At 43.9% G+C, this 20,646-nt stretch overlaps 1 protein-coding gene across 4 annotated transcripts in view; it reads left to right on the forward strand.

Annotated features, from left to right (window-relative positions):
• The window catches only part of FSHR (follicle stimulating hormone receptor), a 133,042-nt gene extending 116,239 nt beyond the window's left edge, over positions 1 to 16,803 (forward strand). For 3 of the 4 annotated variants that reach the window (XM_077334911.1, XM_077334918.1, XM_077334901.1), the window contains 2 exons: positions 2,709 to 2,894; positions 14,658 to 16,803. In XM_077334911.1, the coding sequence (XP_077191026.1) occupies positions 2,709 to 2,894; positions 14,658 to 15,861 (1,390 nt within the window). In that variant the 3' untranslated portion in view covers positions 15,862 to 16,803. The remainder of the gene's footprint in view (positions 1 to 2,708; positions 2,895 to 14,657) is intronic. The other variant, XM_077334928.1, reaches the window with a different exon arrangement.
• Positions 16,804 to 20,646: the final 3,843 nt, after the last annotated feature.

Consider the following 20,646-nt stretch of genomic DNA (forward strand, 5'->3'; position numbering starts at 1 on the left):
GCAAGCAGTTTCTTTTGCTAGTACGGAGCCGATCAGATGCCCTGTTGCCTTGCTCCTTGTCAGTTTTCATTGCTATTTTCTCGAGGAAAACAATCACAGCTGTTCAGCATGGCTGCCCCCTTGGAAAGCCAGGCACTGTGGCTGCATTTTACACAATTACTGCTTCACTTCTCAGCGAAAAGCTAGATGTGGGCTGTCACCTGCAAGCCACCTAAGCCGCTCCTGGATCGTCTGTAGGCTCACAGAATGCTTGTGGACATTCTGGGGATTCCAGATGAATACAACAGGTCTGCCTAATTTATCCTGCTGTGCTTTCCCTCTTTTCACAAAGTACACTTGGCGACTGTTACACCGACAGCCATCTTGACGGTTGCCTCCATACCATATCAGGAGTGGCCTGACGGAGGAAGTGCAAAAGGCAGCCTTGCTGGCTATTTAGAAAGTTTAGTGTTATGATGTCATTTTATGTTAACAGGTTGCTATTAGAGACATGCAGGCACAAGTCTGAAGTGGCAGAATAAATGTAGAGTCCAGGGGGTCTTTCAAGATCAACAAAATTTTATTAAAGATAGAAGTTATTGGGTGCAAGCACACTTTCTCAGATGTATTGAAACAGTGTCTCCCCAACCATACATATAAGTAGAGGGGGTGGTTAATTGCCAAGAAGGTTTTGCTGGAGTTCAGATGCATAATTAACTGGATAATTATAGCTGAGATAGGCCTCAATTATGCATCTGAACTTTAGCTAATCCTTCCTGGAATTTAACTCACCGCTTCCACACTCTCCTTGCCTATATGTATGGTTGAGGAAACTTTGTTTTTGTTAGTTAGTTTGTTTGTTTAACTTCTATATCACCCTACCCAGTGAGCCAGTTCAGGGTGGTGTACAATATAGTGGTTTGATACAATAAGTTAAAATAGAGTACAATTTAAGCTTAACATTATTTAACAGTTGTTGACACAAACAGGTTAAAATCAGCAATGGCATCTCGCACATGTGCCTGCCCATGAAAGCTTAAATCTTGAATAAAACTTAAGTGGTCTTCAAGATGCCACAGGACTCCAACTTTGTTCAGGTTGCTAGAGGGTAGCCCTTTGACTCCAACTTTGTTCAGGTTGCTAGAGGGTAGCTCTGCTGACACATTTTTGGGATTGCTAAGTGCATTTCTGGGCTTGCTCCTCTTTGATTGGCTTGTGCTTTTATTGATGTTTGGCTTGGATTCAAGCATTAGGGGGTTGTTTTTTATTGAACTTGGGGCCTGGTTATTTTATCATGAATGTTGCTTGCTATGTTATCTTTTCTGTATTGTCTTTATACATTCTCATAAGCCCTTTTACACTACAAAGAAGTGGGCTAGAAATTTTTTAACATAAATAAAAATAAATGCTGACAAATGTTGACAAAGACCCGTGTTTCTTTGAGGCAACTGAAGAATCAGGGCGGATGAGATGAAACTTCACACAAGGCTTGAGAACAAGAAGGGCTGTGTGTTGCTGGCAGAAAAGAAGTGGGCAGGCAAAGAGCCCCCGAGTGAGCTGGTTTACCACCTAAAATACCTCAGCAGCCACCTGGGGTGCCAAGCTAATGGGAGATGACTGCATGGGAGGAGATGGCAGGTGGGATCTGTGCCTGTTGTCACCACCATTGCCTTTGCTGCTCTGAGTAAGATGGTCTTCGAGTGCACTTCCCTGTGTCCAGCCTTGGATATTTGCTAGGGTGGGAGGGAAGGAGGGTGCCTGGAGAGCCAGCATGGTGTAGTGGTTAAGAGAGGTGTCTTCTAATCTGGAGAGCCGGGTTTGATTCCCCAATCCTCCACATTCAGCCAGCTGGGTGACCTTGAGCCAATCACAGTCCTGTTACAGCTGTTATCAAGAGCAGTTTCTCTCAGCACTCTCATCCTCACCTACCTCATAAGGTACCTGTTGTGGGGAGAGGAAGGGAAGGAAGCCGCTTTGAGATTCCTTTGGGCGGTGAAAACTCTTCTTCTTCATCTGCATTTGTATCTTTGTCTGCATCTTCTTCTTGGGTCTTGTTAACAAAGGAGTGAGAAAAGCTGCACATGCCAAGAAATCCTGCAAGCCAGCATGCAGGAGCTCTGCCTTTGTTTGCATGCAGTTACCGTAGCTGGAATAGCCAACCCGATGTTCTTCCAGCATCAGTCATCCTAGCATAACGATCTGTATTAATGAGACTGAAACTGCCATTGTTTGTAGTCCTGTGTTGACTGTCAAACAATTTTTACCTCCCCAAATTCAGTTGTTGGATCTGCAATTTTAAAGGGAAGAATGATGCGGGGGGGGGGGGGGGAGGTTGTTCTTTCCTCCCAGGCCATTCCATTTGCCAGCTGAAAAATGCCCCTTGAACACTCGTGGGCGGGGGGGGGGGATATAGCTGTGATTAGGAGGTAAAACTGCATCATTACTTTTTAAGTAATCCCAGCATGGCTCTTGTGCCTTGAAAATAGACACATTCTGTTATCCATACAGTCCAGGCTGATGAATATCTAATCAGAAGTAAGGGTTATTGAGTTCAATGGGGCTCACTAGTACCGTCCATTCTCTTGTTACTCTCTCTGGTTTATCAGGAAGCAATTTCATGTTGTCAGTGAGGGAAGAGTCTGGAACATCTTCACCATTTTTGGAGTGGGAGGTAGGCTGCAGCTAACAGAACTGTTTTGAATGAGAAACTATCCCATTTCTTCTTAAAGGGATATCTCTGAGACAAAGATCAGCTTCCTGCCCAGCATTGGATTGGAGTACATTAGCAAGCTGGTTGCAAAATCTACCTACAATTTAAAAAAATTGCCTGCCATGGAGAAGTTCCATGCCTTGATGGAAGCAAGCCTTACTTACCCAAGCCACTGTTGTGCTTTTGCGAACTGGACCAAACAAAAGTGAGTATCTTCATGTGCCTTGAAGTCTGTCTTGGTCCATGAGAAGAGCCCTGCTGGATCATACCAATAGTCCATCTAGTCCAGCATCCTGTCTCACACAGTTCCTCTGGAGAGCCAACAACAGGATATAGAAGATGAGGCTTTCCCATGGTGTTGCCAACTGGCTCTGAGAGTCCACAAGTAGCAAATGAGATTTGGGGCTGTATCAAAAGAAGTATAATGTCCGAATTATGCGATGTGATGGTACTCTACTCTGGTTAGACCTCTCATTTAGAATACTGTGTTCAGTTTTGGACACTACAATTAAAGAAGGATGGAGACAAACTGCAGCACATCAAGTTGAGGGCAACAAAAATGGTGAGGGGTTTGGACACCAGGACGTATGAGGAAAGGCTGAGATAGCTTGGTCTGTTTAGCCTGGAGAGAAGATGCCTAAGAGGTGATATGATAGCCATCTTCAAGTACTTGAAGGGTTGTCACATAGAGGATGGAGCAGAGTTGTTTTCTGTTGCCTCAGAGGATCAAGCCAGAACAGATAGGTTGAAATTAATTCAAAAGGTTTTTCAGCTAAACATCCGGAAGAAGTTCCTGACAGTTAGAGTGGAATTGGGGTCACTGTGGGTGGGCAGGTAGTTGTTAATTTCCTGCATTCTACAGGAGGTTGGACTATATTACCCTAGCAGTGGTCCCCAACCTTTTTATCACCGGGGACCACTCAATGCCAGGGACCACTCACCGGGGACCACTCAATGCCAGGGACCACTCAACGCATTTTACTGAGGCCCGTGGGGGGGTAGTTTACTCCTCTACTCTCAACCACTGCCCTAACGCTCTCTTATCGCTATGGTAATGTTTAAACATCCCTTCAAAATAAGATACAGACACGCCACAACAATGAAGTGTGTTGTAAAGGGCTGGGGGGGATGAAGTAAAGGGACGGGGGGGGGGGAGAAGGCGTCTTTTGGGGCCCATCTCCAATTAGTCGAAGGACCACTGGTGGTCCGTGGCCCACAGGTTGGGGACCACTGCCCTAGAGGTACCTTCCAACTCTATGATTCTATCATTATATGATCTTTAAGTGTAGGTAGGAGATGTTTGCTTTTAAGGAACATATGCCACTTAGATGTACTTTGCCATCTCTACTATATGCAACATTGTAATCCATGCAACAGATCATGTATTTTGGTGAACAGACCAGTGTTAAGGAATACTGTACAATCTCTTTGGTCAACTTTAGGCTGCTGTTCCCATTGGTCAGGAAAGTGAAGTGAGTAAAACCGATTGGGCATTGGGGAAGGTCCCTAAACTTTGCTTTTGAGGACAATAGGATCTGCCCAATGAAATGGATATACCCACTGTGTGCTTACATTCTTACTTTTCAAAAAAAATATCAGCTGTGGAGTTTCACTGATGCTAATCATGGGTACTTCTCAGCCTCTTCCATCAGGTTTCCTTGCCACTGATTTGTCATCAGTGAGATAATGCAGAGCTTCGAATATCAAGGATCCTCATCATGTATCTTTATCTTTTGAAGTATTGTGTGAGATTTGCACTGTGATTGAGTTAATTAACCCACGAGCTCTGTTGGTTTGTGTATCTGATGATGCTTTAACTGGTTTACTGTTTTAAGGCATTAAAGCCTAGGTAAGTTTATTAGTCTTTTGTAGTTACTATTTTTAATGAGAGAGAGAGAGACTAGATTCCCCAAGGTATACCACTGTTATTTTAAACTTACAAAACAAGACTGAATACTCAAAGTCTTAATAGTGGACAAGTAGCTGATTCACTGAAACAGATCAAAGCTCACCTAGTCCTGCATTCTTTGTCAAATTACACGCAGGTTGGTGGAAGGTCCCATGGAAATTGGTCTGTGGACCACTGTTGTACAGCATCCATGGGAAAGAAAACTGTTGATGAGGAGTCTTCTCTTAGTAGAATTACTTAGAACATAAACAGAGGATTTCTGTATACTAGGAAACAAATTAGGCCAAGATTCTGATATCGGTCTTCAGAAACTTCCATTCTCTGTTTCAATATCATCCATCAATTTTATTTATATTTGTTACATATGCATTTGTTCCTTTCTCCAGGGAGCTCCCTCCCCTCCTCCATATTCTCCTCAAAGCAACCTAGCTTTCATGCTGTAAGGTGAAATGTCCAGAAGTTCACCCTGGAAATTATGTCACATGATCAACACAACTGATTTTTGGCTCACTTTACCCCTGGGTTGGGGGCTTCTGCCAGGAAGATCTGGCAGCCCCAATCACATATTATTGGAGAGAAACTGCCCACTTGTATCCCTGTAAAGTGAAGCTTGGACCTGAGATGTTATTGTTATAAGCAGGTAAAGCAAATGTCTTTACTATGTCTTCTTTTTAACACACAACATTTTCCAGGTTTTATACCACTCATCCTCCATTGAGGTCCAAGCAGCGTAAAGAGGTTCCCACAAACACATTTGATCATAACAAATACCCTGTTCAGTAAGTTGGGGTGGCAGGGACTGGCCAAATATCACCCAGCATGCTCAAGAGGATATTTGAGCCAGGTTTGTCTCAACCCAATATATCACACTGACTCTCTAGTTCTAATGGTCTTTGATGGATCCAGCTGCCTCACTGTATGCAGGAAAAACATGATTCTATTTTCCAATTTGGCATCACCTACCCCATGGCATATAGCTATTTTAATCTAGAAACCCAAAGGATGAGCAAATTGAAAATTAGAATAAAATGTAATCATTTATTGTCTACTGTACATAGATTAGAAACTACAGACAAATATATAATTAAAAGCATAAATCCAAGTTTATAACAACCTATAAAATGTTGCACATACAATTCCCAAAAACAATATTAATGGTCACACATGTTATGACCCAACGAGTTTCAACTCAGAGAGCCTTCTCCAATGGTCAAGCGAATATCGCACAGACATCAACTATTCCAGGGTACCAGTTCTTATTTAGGCCCAGCAGGTAGTGCAGAAGTCCTGAAATTGATAAAAAATATTAATGTAAGAATCTTTAAAACATACTGATTCTATTCCAGCATTTTAAATGGTAAGCCAATAAAAACCCTGCCTGTGACTTCTTGGTCAAATTCAGCATGGGCAGCATCTTTTCCTGAGAAACAGAACAAAATATAGATCAGAGGTAGTGGTGTTCACATCCCTTTGAGCCTTGGCCACATTTTCTCAGTATGTCCTGCTGCGGAATACTTTAAGGGAGTGCTCTCCAGTCCCTGAGCAGTCTCGGTGCCTGTGGTCCCCATGGCTAACCTGTCTAAAACTGAAAGTCAAGCTCAACAGGAAGCCCAAGTCTTCTCCAGGCCACCGCAAATGCCAGGAGAGCTGTGCTTGCATGTTAAGGAGCCCTTCTGATCTCTCCACAAACCTATCAGGATTACAGAGTGGTGCAGGGGATTGGACAGAGCATGGATTTGGTTACTTAGGTGAATAAATTTTGGATACAGAAGCTGCTCTTTACTTCTTTTAAAAAAATGAAATGGATTGAATTGCTGTAGCTTACTCTGAGGCTTAAGGAGTACCCACAGCAATCACGCTTAAAATCCGTGCTTTGAATACAGTGCTTTAAAATACGCTAATCAGTGTGTTGCGCAGAAGCATTTGGTCTGAAACATGGAAGGTACAAGTATCACCATCTCCCCTTTCCTAATGGCACCTGGCTAACACTAGATTTAAAAAAAAAAAAATCTGTTTTGAGAGTATCCCAGAGTGGATCTTTGAACCTTGCCTGGGACTTTTCTTCTTTGCTCCCTTCTGCTACTGAATGAGTTCCCTGATTGCAACAATTTTCCACATAGAGCAAAATTTATGGATGCAGATACTGTAAAAATAAATAGGGGCCTTTAGTACCAGCTAGAAATATTTGTGGCGGTAGTTCTGTTTATTTTGTGTTCAGAACAAATTAGGACACATCACAACAGTTGAAATTATTTTAGGCATTTTTGAGGGTAGAGAAATGAGAGGTAACATAGGAGAGAGTGGAGAAGAAACAGCGGGGTTACATGTAATCTCTCAGGGCTGCCCCCTTGGCCATGTAAGAGAAGATCTCGTTTTCGAATCATGTTTTCCCTCCTTAACTTCAGAAAGTTAAACACTTCCTCAGGGCTGAGCTCTCCCACATAGAGAGGAGTTGTCCAGGGCTTCTTCTTGCCGCCACCCCTTGGTATCAAAACAAAATGTTTGGCCACCCAGCCTCCACCACAGTCATCAGAAGAGTTGGTTTCATTCCTGCCTAAAGCTTTGAAGAAACAAATCAAAGAAATAAAGGTGACGACCCTTCCGCGTGGGTCAAATTCAGTGGTGCAAACTCAGGGCCATTTCGCACGGCTTCAAAGTAGCAGAATGGTTGCTATTTGGAAACGCTACTAATTTGCCATAACCCACGACGTCGTAGACAATCTGCAACAATCCTGAAACCAATCAGCAAAAAGTGCTTCGTTGTGGCGCTTTCAGGGGAATCCAGAACAGTGGATTCACCCTCCGGATAGCGATACACTCCTGCAACCAATCTGCAACAGTAGCGCTAAAGACCTGTGCGTTACCATTGTTGCTGGTTCTTCAAAGTCCCTCCCCCTGGCTCTCTCCTCCAAACTTCCGGCGAAGCGATCGCCATTTTTTTTTCTCCGAGCGAGCGGGGATAAACGCACCGGCGAGCCTCTTTCTGTTTAGAGGCTTCCCTGGCTTCAGTCCTTCACCTTTAGTCACTAAGCACAAACCACTGAAAAGCCCGTTTGCTGAAATAAAGTCCCTTTATTTTTTACAAATAAATTCAGCCGAAAATCGGGCCCGTGAGAGGGGGGGGATTTTTTTTTTATCACTCGAGGCAGCGTGCAAACGATCATACAATCAAACGACAGCTCACATTAGGCAGCTGGATGGGTCTCTACCTAGATTCGTTGCTATGGGTCGTTTTTTTTTAAAAAAAACCTTTCTTAAAGGGAAAGGGGCTGTTTGGGAGCATGCTAACGGCTGCCCATTGGCTGCTTGACGGCCAGGGGCGGGACGAGCTTGGCAATAGCGCTTCCTTTCTAGCGATTTCTGCCGAGACCGGAAGCCTGTGGGAAACGCTAAAAAACGCAACTGATTCCACTACAAAGGCAGGTATGCATAACGACGAATTCCACTATTTTAAATGGCGATTTTTCATTCCGCAAACAATTTGCAACAAAGATCCCTGTGCGAAAAGGCCCTCAATTTCAGGTTCCACACAGCTGCTTCTCCCAAGAAGCAGAGAGCTGTCAGTTCCTGAAAGCCAGGGTTTGTGTTGCGTTGGTTGTCAACTATATCCCATATAATGTGCTGAAGATGGGGTACAGTAACAAAAAATATGTGACGACATGAATTAATCATAAGCCAAAACCAATAGAAAAACAGTGAAATTGAGCAGAAAGGAATTTCTCTCCCTTGCTTTTAATACTAGAAATTGGGATCATCCCATGATTAGTGGGTAGATTCAGGACAGACAAAAGAAAGTACTTCTGTACACAATGCATCATTAATGGATAGGATTGCTGCCACCTAATGTGATGGTCATTAGGTTAACAAATGATTCAATTGCTTCTCTCTCAGTGGTTATTAACTGCAAAGAGTGCATTGACCATCACTAGCAGCCACTAGTATATGATTCGTTTTAATGCCATTCCACTGACAAAGTTCTGGATTCATTTGAAGTTTGCTGTACTGTGATGCACCTCCATCCCTTTCATTGCTTCATTTTTTGAAACCTACCTAATCAATGTGTCTGATTATGCATGGGCCTTGTAGTCTGGGGTGGTGGCGGCAGGGCAGCAGGGCTAATCCCTGGTTGTCCATGACGCTGCCACCATACCGGCTCCAGCCCAGAACAGGGGCCTGGATAGCCCGCAGTAAGGGAACACGGATTCGTCTGCAGCTCTGCCAAGCCAGCTCCCACAGCCGAGAGTAGCCCTGCAAGGATGCCAAATGCCCGTATCAGCACTGTGGAACCACAGAGCTGACCGATATGGTCTCCCACCCCCATGATGGTGGGAGAGCGGCATGCCACTCTCCCACCAGCATGTGGTGGGGCCCCTGTGCCCCCCACTCCCCACTGCTGCTGTTGCTGCCACATGGCACAGTAGGCCCTCCCAGCCCTGGTGGTCTGCATGCATAGGGGCGCTTTGCATATGCTGGGGAATTCTCTGGATGCAGTGGGCCATGCTCCCCCACCACTAGCCACCGGCAATGTAGGCTTTTTGCCTACAGAAGCCTTTCTTTTTTGCCAGCAGATCACAACTTATTTATGGCAACCCCATAGGGCTTCCAAGTCAAGAGACATTCAGAGGTGGTTTGCCATGACTAGCCTCCACATCATGACCTTGTAGGTCTCCCATCCAAATAGTATTCAGGGCTGACCCTGCTTACCTTCTGAGATTTGACAATATCCAGCTAGCCTGGGCTATTCAGGTCAGAGCTATGTCATAATAAATGTGTTAGGCTTGGATCCTATCCCTTCACAGGACCACCAAGATTGAGGCAACAAAATTTGGCAGGGCGGAAGTCAGCTGGACTGTTGAAGGGGTGCTGAAAAGTCAGAGTAGCATCTGGGAATCTAAATAGCAGCTGGGAAACAGTGGTAACACTGAGGTGCAGAAAAGGGCTTTGTTTGACAGCCACTTGGCACTAAAGAAAGTGCCAGACATGTCCCCCAAAATGCTCATTACCCATCTCCACATGACTTCAGGAAGTGGTGTCTAGTAAGACCTAGATCAGCAGCAGAAACAGGCCATTCATTGAGTTTTGACATGCCCAATGAAATGCAGGCAGTAAATTTCAGACATGGCTTGGCTGGATCCCAGACAGTTTGGAAATATCAGTTATCGAATCACATGGAGTGCAACCGAATGATCAAAAGCAGAGTACTGCTATGATCACTTATTAATAGCACACGCACTGGAAAGTTTGAATGTCTAGGGCACATTCAGACATGCAGGTCCTTTGCGTGTCATGCTGAATGTCTAAATCAGTTCTAAGTAATTAAACAGCACCTGGGGGTTGGGGTGAAAGATCAATTTGGTCTTTCCATGGGCACTGAAAACACTGACCCCTTAAAAGTCTTTTCCGTGCAGATGTCCTTTTTCTTACTCTCATGTTCAAAAAACTATTGCAGATGTGGACAAGTTCAGGATGCTTGGGTTATACTTCAACGGACCTTATTGCCTTGCTCAACAGGTTCAGCTATGCTTTGATGACTGCTAGATCAAGGGCTGCATAAGGGAAATGGCAGATAAATTATTTTTCATCTTGACGAGAGTTCTGATGTTCCTCAGCTTCATCATATATTACATACCCCCTTAGGATATTTCAGATGTAGCTGGAAAGATGAACTCTTTCAGGCAAGCTGGCTGCATATTGACTGAAATTGTTCAAAGAGATTATATGACCCCTCAAATCATGGAATAACAAGTCTTGAGTTTCTGAATCCCACCTCTAAAAATACAAACAGTAAAGTGCCAATTTATGAATTTGTGTTTTACGAACAGGCTCAGTAATGGCACTGTTACTAGAGTTGAGCAGCTTATTCCATTCTTTTTTGTCTGCAAGTTTGCACCATATTACGTTAGTCTTCCCTAGTTCTTGTTTAGTGGAATGAATTTCTCAAATTAATTCCAAAATTGTTGCATGTATGGTTTGTATGTATGATCTACCAATTTCTTCAGTTTGTTCCAAATTCCTTTTATATGTTGTTCTACCTATGCATATCTGTAGTTGTTCATATTTGTTAAAATGTCACAAAAGTCATATTGATATGATTGATGTGTATATATAATTGAGCAAGACCATGGTGGGTGGCCCCTGTCAGAACTTCACTTCCAGTCCATGACTGTCCCCATCAACCCAGCCAGGGGCATTCTGGCGTTATCGCTGCCAGTATGCCCCTGCCTGTTGCCGGGTACGGAGATTGGTGTGTCTCAGGGGGGAAGTGAACCATGGAGTTCCCACCCACAGAGGGAGGCCGTGCCGGGGCTTCTCGGCCCATGAGTGAGTATGCCCAGGATGGCTGCCTGGCACAACGTCTCCCACACACAGATAAAGAACCCAGGAGACAAAAGCATCCCCCCCTCTCAGATTAGAAAATTTATTCATCCACCCATAATTTACTCACAAGTAAACCTTCCCAAAGTTTCTCCCTGTCATTGCATATCTTTGCAGCCTGACCTGTTCTTTTCCCACCACCCAGGAGCCACCTACCACTCCTTGGAAATGTTTCCCCCCATCCCGCCCTGGCAGGCTGGAGGTGTGGCATGTTTAAAGGGACCCAGGGCCTGCCTTACTACACAGGCTGCCTAGAGCCCATAGTATTTTTTCTGAAACAGGCTTTACTACTAGTGTATAATAAATTGCAAGAGTTTATAAGTAAAATCCTGCACATTTCTGGATGCAATCTGAAGCAATCTGAAATATGAATCAATCAACACTTCTTTTTTGCCAAGTTGTATCAGTGTGCATTTTGGTAATAGAGTTGAAGAAATGATACAAATAAGCAACAAAAATGGATAGTTGCAGCATGTATGCTCCAACTCTGGGATTATCTTTGAGAGCCAGCTTGGTGTAGTGGTTGAGAGTGCGGACTTCTAATCTGGCGAGCCGGGTTTGATTCCAGGCTCCTCCCCCACATGCAACCAGCTGCGTGACCTTGGGCTCCCCACAGCACTGATAAAACTGTTCAGCACTGAGAAAGCTGTTCTGACTGAGCAGAGATATCAGGGCTCTCCCAGCCTCACCCACCCCACAGGGTGTCTGTTGTGGGGAGAGGAAAGGGAAGACGACTGTAAGCCGCTTTCGGGTAGAGAAAAGCGGCATATAAGAACCAACTCTTCTTCTTCTTCTAATTAATTTGAGAAATTCAGGAGGAGTGGAACAGTGAAGGACAGGAATTTGTATAATCTGACCATCACGGCATGGCTCTGACTAGGGTCATTCATGAGCAGAGTGTTTGTCAGCTTTTGGCTTTCTCAACATCCTAGGTCATATAATAAGAATAGGGTGAGAAGTAAAATTCTGCAATATTACACATACCTACCTGGGAATGAACACTACTGAATTCAGCAGGACTTGCTTTGTTGTAACAGAGAGAGTGGCAGACTAGGATTGGGGAAACTGGAGGTTCAAATCATGGAAGCTCCCTAGGTGATCTAGAGCCAGTCACACACTCTCAACCTCCTTTGTCGGGTTGTTGTGAGAATAAAATGGAGGAGAGGAAAACAATATAAACTGTGGTTGGTAAAGGAAAAGTATCTACAGTGTGATCCCTAAACATAGTTATCTGTCAGATTTTCAGAAGTGACATATACGTAAATTCAAACACACACAAGAAATTCATATTACAGCCCCGTCCTCTAAAAAGTGTCACAGTGATGAAGTGAAAAGTTCTTAATTTACCTGTCTGGGAACCAGCAATTCACTTCCTTTTGTCCTGAGGCTCATCAAAGGCAGACTGGATGTTTAAACATGTGGAGCTGACAGTGCCCATTAGAAAATGCAGCCCACTTTCTTGTCCTGTCTGACATAAAGACCAGTTTTGTCTCTTAGGGAACTGCCTCACCATGATATCCCTCCTACGTGCACTGTTGTTGTTTTTGTCCTTTGAGGGGCTGTCACTTATTGAATGTTGCAGCATCCGTGGGCTCTTGTCTCACGAGGCCTTGAGATTAGCAGTTGGGAGCCCCATTTGGTTGCATTTTCTCCATGGATTTATTCATTTCAAAATGCCGATATCGCACTTAACACAAAAGGTTTCTAGGTGGCCTACAATACAATTACAATTCCCAACAGCCACGATGGAATCAGAAAGCGTGGTGGGGCCGAACCAGAGACTGGCCTAAATTGAAAGGTTTTAAGTGTCTTGCGAAGGGGGCATGTTCAAGGGCTGGCAGGCATCCTGAAACAAGGCATTCCATAAGAAGAATGCCATGTTGGCACTTTGCTACTTGTAATGGACATGCCCAACTTTAGGAGCACTTAGAGAAAGGGCCATCTGATGCTCTCTGGGTTCTCAGAAGAACACAGAAACAAGGCTTTTATGTTTCAAATCACTGCTTTGAGTAGAGCTTAGTCAGTAACTGGAACCCAGAGTAGCAGTTTGAGAACAGGTGTTAGCTGATCTTGGATCAGAATAAATGAATTGAATTGGGGATAGGTGGTGCATGTTCTCTCTTAGCAGCTCTGGTTTCATCATCTGGTTTCTTCCATCAGCTGAACTTCCAACTAGCTGAACTTCCTAGATTTCAAAGGTAAATCTACACAAAATGCATTAGAGTAGCCCAGATTTGAATTTTCTGCACTCTGCAAAAGGGTGGCCAGCTTCTTGGAAGCACAACTGCATAGCGATATGGCCCTATGAAGTTCTAATAAGATTTTGGAATTATGTAGGACTTTTGAGGGTTAAAAGCACATATTATCTTCCTGTAATCCTTACCACAGCCCTTTCAGGTAGGTCAATATATGCCTGAGCAGGAAATCTGAGGCTAAGGAAGATTCATTTGCCTTATGCCATCTTATGAAGTCATCATGCAGGCATGATTTTAAGCAGTCATGGCACTAATTACCATCATTATTATTTATTTAGTTCATATATATGCTGCCCTTCCATACAGTTAAGGTTGGCTCACAAAGTTTAATACATATACAGATAATATAAATACAAAATTGCAATAAAATTGTAATTGCAATAATGTAAAATAACTGGTGCCCCTTCCAGCCAAAACATCTCTTATTTCAGGAGGTGGAGGACAGTGATTTAGACGTAAATATATCTATTTATCTGTTTTTGTTTGTTTACGTGCTGCCCCACCTAGCAAGTTGGCTCAGGTCAGTTTCCAATATGTTCCATCATCAGTACAATGGTTCATAAAATACAGTTCATTTCTATATTAAAGCGTATAGTTAAGTTTGGAACTAAAAACCTGTGAAAGCCATCAAACTTTCAGAATAATCAAAACAGCCAATGATATTCCTACAGTGCTATTAATAGTCACTTAAATTTGGTTTCAGGGGGACTTATGTAGAGGGGAGACCCAACAGGCATGAGTGGGGAGGCCAGCAGACATTGGCAGTAATTCCTGACTTCAGCCATAGGCCTGGCAGACCAGAGCCCATTCTGCACATGCTAGATAATGTGCTTTCCATGCACTTTCGAAGTAGATTTTCCTGTTCTGCGCAGAAAAATCCAGCTGCAAAAGCACACTGAAAGTGCATTATCCAGGGTGTGAGGAATGGGCCCATGTCTGTTTTGCAAGCCTTGCAGAACATTTTAAATATTGACTGTTAATGTTTTAAAATTTTAATATAATTTTCTATTGGCAGATTTCTAACCTCCTGTACTACTTTTCCTTATTATAAGCTGCATTCATTTAAAAGTATATCTGAATTTTGGCCTAAATGACCATAAAATAAAGATTGATTGAGGTCCTGTAGGGTTCTGATTTCATTAGACAGAGCATTCCACCAGGCTGGGATCTGGGTCGAAAAGGCCCTAGCCTGGTTGAAGCCAATGTTATCACTTGAGGGCCGAGAATCCTCAGTAGATTTTGGTTGCTTGACTGTAGCACACTTGGGGGAGGCATAGAAGGAAACACAGTCAGTTCTACCCTAAATCAGTTCTCGAGGGATTATATAACTAGTTAATAATGTTGCTCATGGACATGCAAAATGTGTATCTTTTCTTTTTGCTTCTTTGTTTCTTAGACTCTAACTGTATTCTCTCTCATGCCATTTCAGTGCTGCATTGCACCCAATATGCAATCGGTTTTCTGTCAAAGAAGACCTTGATGAGTCTCCTGAAGACATATTCCAAAAAAGATCTGCAACTGAAGAAGACTTTTCCACCGATGATCTCCACCCAGACTTCCAGTGTGAAAAAGAGGTTCGAGTCACTTGTTTTCCTGAGCCTGATGCCTTCAACCCATGTGAAGACATCATGGGTTACAATATTCTCCGAGTGCTCATATGGTTCATCAACATCCTAGCAATCATGGGGAACCTTGTGGTGTTCATCATTCTAATTACCAGCCAGTATAAGCTTACCGTTCCCCGGTTCCTAATGTGCAACCTCGCATTTGCAGATCTGTGTACTGGCATCTATTTATTGTTGATTGCACTCAAAGACGTGCAGACTAGAAGTCAGTATTACAACTATGCCATAGACTGGCAAACCGGTGCTGGCTGTAATGCGGCTGGCTTCTTCACGGTTTTTGCAAGCGAACTTTCTGTCTACACGCTGACCGTCATCACTTTGGAGAGATGGCATACCATCACTTACGCCATGGAGCTGGATCGCAAGGTCCGTTTTCGACATGCAGTGGCCATCATGCTGGTGGGCTGGGTTTTTGCTTTCACCGTGGCCATCCTTCCAATATTTCAAGTTAGCAGCTACATGAAGGTCAGCATCTGCCTCCCCATGGATATAGAGACTCCACTTGCTCAGTCATATATCATGTTTCTGTTGATCCTGAACATTTTGGCCTTCATCATTATCTGCACCTGCTACATCAGCATTTACTTCACTGTCAGGAATCCCAATGTCTTCTCGTCCAACAGTGATACCAAAATTGCCAAGCGCATGGCTATACTGATCTTCACAGACTTCCTCTGCATGGCACCTATCTCCTTTTTTGCCATATCGGCTTCTCTCAAGGTCCCTCTCATCACTGTGTCCAACTCGAAGATTCTCCTTGTTTTGTTCTATCCCATCAACTCATGTGCCAACCCCTTCTTGTATGCCATCTTCACCAAGACTTTCCGTAGGGATTTCTTCATTTTGCTGAGCAAATTTGGCTGCTGTGAAATGCATGCTCAGATTTACAGAACGGAAACCTCCTCTTCTGTTCACACAACCCATATGAAAAATGGGCACTACACACCAGCCCCTAAAACCATTGATGGAACAATTTATTCGCTGGTTCCTCTAAATCATGTGACCTAAGAAGGTCAACAATCGGTTCCTGCCAAGAGTTATCAAAGGGTAATCTGTGCTTCCCTAGGAAAACAGGCAATTGCAAAAGAAGACAGATGAGTCTCACGGATCTCCCCCTACCCATCCAAATGTACAAATGTAACACTGAATTCTGTGGTCTTCAGCCTGCTGGCTGCCTGTGTGGCCAAAGTATCTTGACTGATTACTGGGGGGAAAACACATTATATGTCCTGGCGTGCACACAATATACAACACACTCCCCTAAACTGAATTTATTTTCAGTGCTGACAGATAGTGATAAAAATCTTCTATTTTTACTTCCCTTTTTGTCCATTCTCCCCCACCCAAGGCATTACAGATTGCTGCAGACTTATTTAGTGATTATACAAAACTGCCTTGTTCTGAGCAAGCCTATTTTTCGATCTTGCCCAGAATTCATCTCCGCCTAACTTGCAGCATCTCTACCCAGCAAAGGTCTTTCCCATCCCTGCCACCACATATCCTTGGAGACACCAAAGGATTGAATGTGGGACCTTCTGCATGCAAAGCATCTCCTCATGGGAATAAATGTCAGGCACCAGGTGTCTGAACAAGGAGCCTGGCTGACCAGACATCAGTTCCATACTCCCTGTGTTGCAGGTCATGAGTTCTTCTCTTTTTTTTCACCTGTTGATGCCAGCCTTCCAAACCAAAGACAATGAGTGGTCCCACCATGAATGGTCAAATCTGAGCTATGTCTTAATTATGTTGGTGGAACTTCCATTTTCTCCCCTTTGTTGGTTCTCTGAGAGTCAGTTAGAAAATGGATGAGTTCTGATTGAGGAACAAAGCTTTCGTTCAACTGTCAATTCATAAATTAACTGAACATGCATTTTTATGAGAAAAAACACGTTTTCTAGTGTACTTTTTATTTTCATAAAATGACCGACGATCAGTGGCAAAGTAAAGAAATCCCTGGTTTGTGAGCTGCCTTTTTAAGAAACTTCCTAATTATTAAGATGCAATCCAGCATATTCCTGCTGATTTCAATGTTTTAGAGGGAATGTGATTTTAGAATATAACTACTGGCCAGGGGGAAACCAAAGGATAAGAACCAGAGCCACAATAATGTTGTAGCCAACTTATGGCTTTCAAGGCAAGTAAGGAGCAGAGATGATTTGCCAGTGTCTTCCTCTACAAAATCTTTGGTGGCCTCTCAACCAAGTACTGACCCTGCTTAGCTTCCAAGATCTGGCAGGATCAGGATATATCAAGCTATATCAAGATATACCCTCCCACCTTCCCTCCCACATCAAGCTACCTCCCTCCCACATACCTTCCCTTACAATGCAGAAAATTTGTCAAGGGAAGGGCTTTTCCAAAAAATGTCCATAGGTACAATGATATAGTAGGGATGTTCCAAGTATATAAAATTCTCTTGGACAGAGTGTAATAGATGACACTGTGGTTTCTCCCAAGTCCCCCCGTGATGAGGGGACAAAGGCTATAAAACTGAAAGGACTCGATTCTCTCTGTGTGTAGAAGTGCCCATAGAATTGCAGCTATTATCTACACCAGGCTTACGTAATGGGATTCATGAAGCCCTGGGGTTTCTCAACAACCTTGAAAGGTTCCACCAATTGGGTGGAAGTTAATTCATTTTTTAAATAAAAAATTGGATGGTGTGACTATCTATGGTTATGTCGACCACCCCTCCTCTCAAAATAGCCAATGACTGACCTGGAGGGGGTAGAAGAGGAGGGACCCCAGCTGGCTGAGGCACATTGCACACTGTAATAACTAGAGTCCAGAGAGGTAAGTCCTCTCATTCTAACTTAACTGTGTTGGGAGGGGGGGTAGCAAGGGGTGATGCAACAGCAGATACCTGCTCCGGCACTGTTACCAGTTTAGTGGACTAAACCACCAGGCCATTTCTGGCAATGGGGGAGGGGGGGGTGATAGAGCTTGTTGCCACATCCAGTGGGAATGTCTGGGTGATATCACATCTGGTGAAAAGTGACTTTTGGGGGTGTGGCAGGGAGGTGTGGCCTGTTTATATCACTTCTGGGGTTTCTCAAAGCCTGTGGAATGTTTCAAGGGTTCCTCAACAGTAAATAATTTGAGAAAGCTTGATCTACACCCTTAGCAATGTACCATTTGTAAAATCATAGGTAGGGTATAGCTCAGTGCTAAAACAAATGAGGCATGATTGTTTAGAGATCACCTATTCTTCAATGCACACATGGACATTCTGCATAAATAGTAATAATATTTAGCAGTTACATGGCACATTTGAAGCATTCAAAAACACCCACTATGCCAAAAATGTGGCAACAGATCTACATAGCGGACAGATGTTATCACTGTATCATGCAGGTGCACACTCACATCCAGTCTGATATGGGGAGAATAATGGTTTGCCTTAAAGCCACCTAATGAATACGAGTTAAAGTGGTATTTTAAACTTCTCACACATGGACAGTCCAGGGCCTCTTCTGCATGATGGATAAGCTGATGAAAACTTACTAAATACACCATTGTTTTTCTGATCTCTGCACAGCAGAGTGAATTTACTCCACAAAACTGATTTGGCTCTGCATGGTGAACTGCCTCTTCAGTGCTTTAAGCGTCTTTTAAGCGTTGTTTCTGAAAGATGCTTTTCACAGATTCATTTCTCTCCTTCCTGCCTGAGACGCCCTATTAGTCATGCAGAGATGCTCCTTAGTTATGCAGATTAGTGACTGCATTAGAGAACAAAGCGGAGTTGGCAAAAATACAGCAGGCAGAGGTATGAATTGTTTCATGCAGAGAGCATTGCAACATAGTTTTTCAACAGACTATATTCAATGCAGAACAACGATTGTAATATAATAAAGTGGTCTAAAATGGTTGTTTTTTAAACTGTTTTATTTGGCTCCGTGCAGAATACCTCCAGGCTAGCATGTCTTTAGTTTAGACCAGCGGTCCACAACCTTTTGCAGGCCACAGACCACTGTGCCGGGGTGTGGGGAGAGGGCGACCCAGGCCCCCGTGCATGCGTGGCAGCCCAGGCGCAAACGTGCATGCAGACTTGCTGTGCATGCGCGTTTGCGTCCGGCGGGGGCGCAAACATGCACACGCACGTGCGCGGACTTGCCGCACATGCACGTTTGCACCCCCACTGGACGCAAAGCGCGTGTGCAGCAAGTCCATGCATGCCATTTGCGCCGGCGGCATGCCAGCGGCCGCGGCTCCCTCTCCCCGCCCCTCCAGGCCGCAAGGAAATCGGCCGCCAAAATGGCAGATTAGCTTGCAACCCGGCAAGCTTCTCTTCCCCACCCCCCACCAAAGCAAGAAGCTTGCTGGGCTCGCGGCCTGATGAGCTTCTCGCTGTGGGGGGGCGGGAAGAGGGAGCCGCGGCCCCGCACCAAGGCCTTCACGGCCCGGCACCGGGCCACAGCCCAGGGGTTGGGGACCACTGGTTTAGACCACAGAACCCCATGGGCTGCAACCATGTTAGAGAGAGAAGGCCTCAAGGGGGACTTTGAGCTTAGGCTTCATTGATGAGCATTTTGTGTGATGCATGACTGAATCAAGGAGGTGGAGAGCACCTATCTCCTTTCTTCATGATAAAGGCCTAATCCTACACAAATGACGCCATGATATACTGGTTCCCAGACTCCCTGCTTCGGAGTACACATGTGAGAATCTCACACTTGCTTCATTCCCAACGGGATGCTCCTTGTCTACAGAAATCTAATATATCACAGTGGCCTGATTCACGTGTGTGAAATAAAGAGGAAATGATGCGAAGAGCATAGGGGTGGCCAAGTGGACTGTACCACTTTAGGTGGGAGGATTCTGGCTTTGGAAAGAGCCATTCACATAAACAGAAAACCAACATAGCAGAGAGACAAGTTTGACCCCATTCTCTCTTCTTGCTGTGCTGAATAATTATGTTTTTTAATGTAAGGGAGTATTCGTGTATACAATCCTCCACCTGCAGTCTAAAGTGATCCAATCTATTTTAGACAATCTCATTAGTACAGTGGGAGTCCAAATAGAGAAGAGGGCCAGCAATAAATCATCTCTGTATATTTCATTGAATCATTGAAAGTAATGATTTTGGAACATAGAGATAATTTCTAAAAATCATTTGATAGTATGAATCTTTACTTTCTTCAGTCTCACTGGGTGCCATTATTGTTCCTACCTGCCACTAGCACAGCTCTGGCATCCCTGTAGCTTTTTGTTCTCACCTCTGGTAATTCCAGCCAATCAGAACCACACAGGAAATGGCCAGGTGGCATATATGCATTTGGAAAATCTACAGTCCTGATTTATCAGCCACATTAGGCCAAATCAATTAAAAATGATATTTGTGTAACAAACACAATTGCAGATTTAATAGAAGCTGCAGGCAGCTACTAGAATGTACAACAAAAACATTTACTTGACTGTTCCAGTTCTTGTAGTGACAATGTGAAATGGTTATTTTACCAATCTTTCATTTCTTGCTGGGAGGGGATACTCGAATGTCCCTTGACAGGCATGTCCCTTGACTATAGGAGTGTCTGCCTTGGAAGTCTAGCACACCCATACACGTCTATTCTAGACAATTTTTATTGGGATCCTCTGCCAGGTATCCCAGGGTCTTGACTTTGTATAAGAATGGGGAAGTTCCTAGAAATAAACAGGCATCGATTGGAAATTGAATCTTTTAAAAGAAAACTAATAGTATAGGGGATTTTCAGGAAGAATATAAAATACAAAAATGTATTCATACACACACACACACACACACACACATAGAATACTGTACTCGTTTCTAACCCA

The sequence above is a fragment of the Paroedura picta genome, chromosome 1 (genome assembly GCF_049243985.1).
Source record: "Paroedura picta isolate Pp20150507F chromosome 1, Ppicta_v3.0, whole genome shotgun sequence".
Classification (NCBI taxonomy): Eukaryota; Metazoa; Chordata; class Lepidosauria; order Squamata; family Gekkonidae; genus Paroedura; species Paroedura picta.